The 5,497-nt window shown below is 39.0% G+C and overlaps 1 protein-coding gene across 1 annotated transcript; it reads left to right on the forward strand.

Annotated features, from left to right (window-relative positions):
• Positions 1–5,497, forward strand: LOC146475356 (neuronal acetylcholine receptor subunit alpha-7-like). Its single transcript, XM_085115771.1, has 6 exons — positions 1–375; positions 1,404–1,552; positions 2,193–2,237; positions 3,397–3,506; positions 3,924–4,159; positions 4,539–5,497. Exons 1-6 carry the CDS (start codon positions 318–320, stop codon positions 5,273–5,275), a joined length of 1,335 nt encoding a protein of 444 aa, XP_084971897.1. The 5' UTR covers positions 1–317; the 3' UTR covers positions 5,276–5,497.

The following is a 5,497-nucleotide window of genomic DNA, read 5'->3' on the forward strand; positions in this document are numbered from 1 at the left end:
AGAATCATTGTTGAAAGGCTATCCTATAAAAATAAAGGATTACTTTTAATCACTCAGCTCACAAAACGAATTCTTGGTAATTCCATACTGAGTACTTTTGATCGATGCCTCTTTTGTGTAAATGCAAAATCGTTTACTTTCGTGACCCAATATTGTAAATATGTTATCTACACTCTAAACGTAACATTGGGATAACATGCATATTTAACTTGATATTGGCTCCAGTAACGTTGTAAGATGGAGTACTCGGAAAAACACCCGCATTCATTCATGTAAAAGTCTAAGTATTAGGTTTCTCCTATAACTCCTGGAGTCGTATGATGTATCAGCTCACAGTCTTGCTGCTGTGCACACAAATTCTCTCTCTGTTTGAGGGTAAGTTAATGTTAAATGTTATGGATCGCTTCTTTCTCAAGAAAGCCTTCCGACATTAATTAAGGTTGCCGAAGATTCAACCGTCAAAATTTTTACCGACACATTTGTAAAGTTAGTTTTTTAAGTCCGCAAGGTGGTGAAATTTAACCGTTGTGGTCCTGTTACTGTACATAACTCATTGAGCCTTGTATATTGGTATTAAGAAATCGGTGTACGGTTGTAACTCTTGCTAATTTGAATCATTATGAGCTTGATAATTTAACAAAGTCTATCTAGCAATATATTTTCCTTTGGCTGTTTCAGTGATTTTTTTGGCTTATAAATAAACTACCAAGTAACATTGAATTTATTAACTTTTTACTTCGCCTTTTTATTCCAAAAGAGACGAAGTGCAATACAGGCTTTTAGTTATAACGTGTTCCAGTACACGGTTTCATTGCGTATTCCAATAATATAGGAATACTAATTGAAAGTTAAAATGCGTCATTTGCTCACTTTCGCCTTTGCTTTTGTGTATTCAGCTGCCGTTACGTTTGCACAGGTCCGTGTGATGGTCTTGTTAATGATACGTATCACGTACGATACTTGTTTTTATTTTCATATAATCCTTTTGAAATTGAGGATAAGATCCTGAAAGCCGGACCTTCATTTCATTTAGTGCCTCAGAGCTTTGTTTTCCTATTTTATTAAATTTCTTATATTTTATTGGTTTCTCTTATCTATTCCTCACGTCACAGTGAACGACGTTCTATCTATAATAGATAGTTTAATCAAAAACCTTGCAGTAAACCTTGAAATAATTGTTTTGTTAAAACAAACAACTTGTGGTTTTCCCTTACATATTGGAAAAGGTTTATAGATGTCATAGACGGGAAAAGTGCTGCGGAGCATTTTTCTAAATCTCAGCTCCCTTCCCACGGCTCTGCATAATGAAACTTGAACCTCGAGTAAATTAGTCGCTTAATTTACTCATCCAAGGAACCTCCTTATACGGGGAACGTTTCTCGTCTAACGTTTCTTTCTGATAGGATTTTTATGTTCAACAAACACTTCATGGGAGCATCACATCCGAGCAGACCTCCTTGTAGACTACGATAGAAAAGTACGGCCAGTCTTCAGAGGAAAGAAAGAAGTAACGGTGCAGTTTGCGCTGAGAGTCGGCAGACTTGTCAAAGTGGTACGTACGAACTTGCAGCAAAATGTGTCAAATTTTTTGAATGGAATGGCGGTTTCTCCATGAAAACGATATGTGAAAGCTATGCCACGAAACGATAAGATCCAGTGAATTCTGGGAATATTATGTTCGCCGTCCATGATTAATTCCAACCTCGCTCCTAAAAATTACTCATGCTAATTGCTAAACGAACCTCCAAGGGCTAATTAAAAACATTCCACATATGGTTTGTCCCAGATAACTTCAAAGCATACCCGTTGCTACTCCTTAAAGAGTATCGATCATTTTCAGAATAATAATAATAATAATAATAATAATAATAATAATAATAATAATAATAATAATAATAAAAGCCCCATTTGTTACTTTTATAAGCCAGGCTAACTGGAAGAAAATTGCAAGACAAAAAGTGGCGTAAGATAGTCTGTTATTTATATGTGAGAACCATTCCTTGATTCAGGTGAGAAATACGTCCATATGTATTCATATCAATGTTTATATAGCCGTTAAATGCTTGTCTCCGGAACACAGTCTCGCCACAATTTCCTCTTACCAATTTCGTATCATTGAAACACTTAATGGGAGTTTTAAATGGTACAATTTTGTGAATATGGCTCTTGACATAAGTTTTCATTCATCACAGGACAATAAGGAACAAATAGTGGTCGTGGATACTTGGGTTACACAGGTAAGCAGAAAACATCATGTCATACTGAAAACTGCTTAGATTTACTGTAAATGCGTCCTGTATTCAAAGGCTGAAAATAGGTACAGAATGGAGCACTGGCCGGGGTGCTTACCATTTCCGCAAACCACCCGGATGGAAATTTTCGGCATAAATACGAAATGATTTAGCTTGTCTTAACAGAAGATAGATAACATGAAAAATGTATGAACATCAGCTGTAAATCCCAAAAGAAGTAATAAAAGTGCATCACTTTGACCAGAAGCCCATAATTTCAGAAGTACTCCAAATGGAACTACGCCTACCATTTGATTTTCCAACTGGACATTCCTGGTTTTCCATGTAAATGGTAAGCACACCTGATCATACCTACTTGGAGACAGCAGCCAGGTTTTCTCAGATTGCGGGTTAATGACTATAGCCGATAGCACTCCTGTTTTCCCTATCTTTCCCTCCACTATCCCCTCTTTCCCTCTGGCTGAGTTTCGGATGTTTTATTTCAGACGATCTATGGGTAAAATAATTCATTTTTCTTGGTGTACGACGCGTAAATTCTTTTGTCTCCACCTTTGCGAAAATAACCTAAAATAAACTACGATGAGTTTTCAAAATTCCAAACTTTTAAAATATTAAAGCAAACATCACCAAATCTTGTGACTTTTCCTAACATTTATCTGGCACGGTATGTCATTTAAGTGTTAAGTAACTGAAAATTTTGGGTTGTTTTTTACTTTTTTCTGAAACCTTTTAAATGAATCGTCGTTACTTTTAGATGCTAATCAATTTAGAACTTCTCTTTTTTTCTGGTCTTTTTATAGCCAATTTGAACGGTTAGGCTTTGGAGACATGGCGAAATCGAAGATGGCAGATCCAAGATGGCGGCTATGCAAAATCCATGACGAAATCATAACACCGCATGACGCCATCAACTCATTGTGCGGTCAACAAGGGAAAAAATTTTAGAAGGAAAATACCCTCCAGGTTTCATTGCCATAGCTTAAATGCTCTTGAACTTACGAAGTGGTGGGGGAGGGGGTGGTGCCACAAAGGGGTCTTAGGAAGTCTTCAATAGCCCACCCTAACTAAGGTAGCATTTGATTGGCTAGAGATACAACTATCCCATTCTTATTATTCATTGTCTATTTTTCCGTTTTATTTGCAGCAATGGCATAACGAATTTCTTTCATGGGACGCTAGCAAATATGGTGATGTATCGCGTATCCATTTTGCGCCTAACGAAATTTGGGTACCGGACATAGCTCTTTTTAACAAGTAAGCATTTCAAATTTTTGAAAATATGTTTTTTATTTTAGTGTTGTAGACATTATACGTATTGTATTAGAATTTAGCTTTTGCCATCAAGATCGTGATAAAGGTTACAGGCAACAGAGCTTTGAAACATATTCCACAGCATTTGATGGCGCTCGAATTAAGGCGCGCTAACTTTGGCTAAACACAGAGGCGGCCCTTGTCACCTTAGCCTCCTAAGCAGACGTTCTTGGGTTCGTCACGTCACGCACTCCACCCCACGTGGCAAGGAGTGCGTGACGTGACGTAGAAGGTAATGGTCACGCTGACTACTGTCAATCAAAAGAGTTTGTCAAAGGCGACTTTTCAAGCAGTGTTGACCAATAATAAGCCAGAGTTGTTCCCTAAACTTTCTCACTACTTTTCTTTACTTGTTTGCAGTGGCGACGACAAGATTAATTTAGCGGGAGGAACAAGCAAGTTTGTGACCGATGTTGCTGTTAACGATAGAGGCAGATGCACTTGGAGTGGACCAGCAACATTCAAGGTCAACTGCGAAATGCCGGTGGACAAATGGCCGTTTGACGAACAAGTCTGCAGCCTGGCATTCGGTTCCTACACTTATGGCAACAACCTTTTGAGGATCAAGTTGTTCAGAGACAAAAGCAAGTTTACAAGTAAGAAGCTACATGCCACGACGGAATCAAATGCTTGAAAAGAGGCCAGGGAGATGTATCCTAAGTACTGTTTGTGAAAAATAGTCCATTGTTGTTCGAACAATAGGCTATTGTTAAGAAACAGTACTTAGGATATATTTTAACTTAGAAGGACTTTGTGAATTTGGCCCCTAGCAGTCTGCAAAGTTTTTAAACTTAGCACAGCCAAACGATAGTTCAAGGTCTTTGAGAGCGCATGAAAACAAATCAGTGAAAATGCATGAGAGTTGAGGCCAAACTGCGAGAGTGCCGGGGCTGTTCGAAAAATATAATTTCAGATTTTCTTTCGAGAAGCACAGGGATATGAATAACTTGACTGTAGTCTCTCTTTCAATTTCAGATCGTTTCGTAAAAAGCGGCAACTGGCAAATAAAGGAAATTAAAGCTGAGATCTCCGAGACTGATCACGGCAACTGCTGTCCTTTTAAGTTCAGCCAGGCTGTGTACACTTTGAGTATGAAACGCAAGTCTCTCTACTACACCTTCTACCTCACAATTCCTTGCGTCATGTTAACGATCCTAGCACTCAGCAGCTTTCTAATCCACGTAGAAAGCGGGGAACGCATTGGTTTCGTCACCACGGTCCTGCTCGCCATGACAGTGTTTTTACTTGTTATTCCATCCTGGCTACCAGTCACGTCAGAGAGTCTTCCAGTTCTGGGCGTGCTCCTTGAAGGAACGATGATCATTATAACCCTGATCCTCTTCGCGAATATTGGGGTTCTGAGAGTTTACTTCTTAGATGGACCTCCCCCGGATTGGGTTCAGAAAATCTGCCGATTCTGTACGTGTGGAAGGAAGAGAGGAAGAAATGTCCAACGGATTCATGTGCTGACTGCAGAGAATTCAGCGGTCAAGAAATCCTCCACAGCCACGACAACGACTGAAATTGAAATGATCGAGTCCAAATATCAGAGGGAAGCGTCAACACCGACGGCCGAAGATGGCCATAAAATGGAAGGGAAGGATTACACATGGAGAAGTGTGTCTACCAAAATGGATCGAGCGTTTTTTGTGGCATTCATTATTATTTCAATAATCGCGTATTCATTGTATATACAGTCAACTCTCTCTTAAAAGGACTATGTCAGCTGGGGCACATGCGCAGTAAGGTCCGGTTAGACTAATTTGCATACAACTCGCAGCAGGATTTTTGCTTTTCAGCCATTGCAAAAGCTTGAAAAATACTGCAACTAACAGCTTCTGTAATCAGTAAAGAACGTTAGTAAATAAACACTTCAGCTAACTTTCCGAAGATGAACGCGATTCAAACAGATAAAAACAGCTTCCTGAACTCTC

This window comes from Pavona decussata, unplaced genomic scaffold (assembly GCF_977016875.1).
Source record: "Pavona decussata unplaced genomic scaffold, jaPavDecu1.1 SCAFFOLD_84, whole genome shotgun sequence".
Classification (NCBI taxonomy): Eukaryota; Metazoa; Cnidaria; class Anthozoa; order Scleractinia; family Agariciidae; genus Pavona; species Pavona decussata.

Coding starts and splice junctions, on each gene's coding strand:
- LOC146475356 (XM_085115771.1), top strand. CDS start 318: ATGATGTATCAGCTCACAGTCTTGCTGCTGTGCACACAAATTCTCTCT. Junction 1,553..2,192: donor TCGGCAGACTTGTCAAAGTG/GTACGTACGAAC, acceptor CATTCATCACAG/GACAATAAGGAACAAATAGT. Junction 2,238..3,396: donor TGGATACTTGGGTTACACAG/GTAAGCAGAAAA, acceptor TTTTATTTGCAG/CAATGGCATAACGAATTTCT.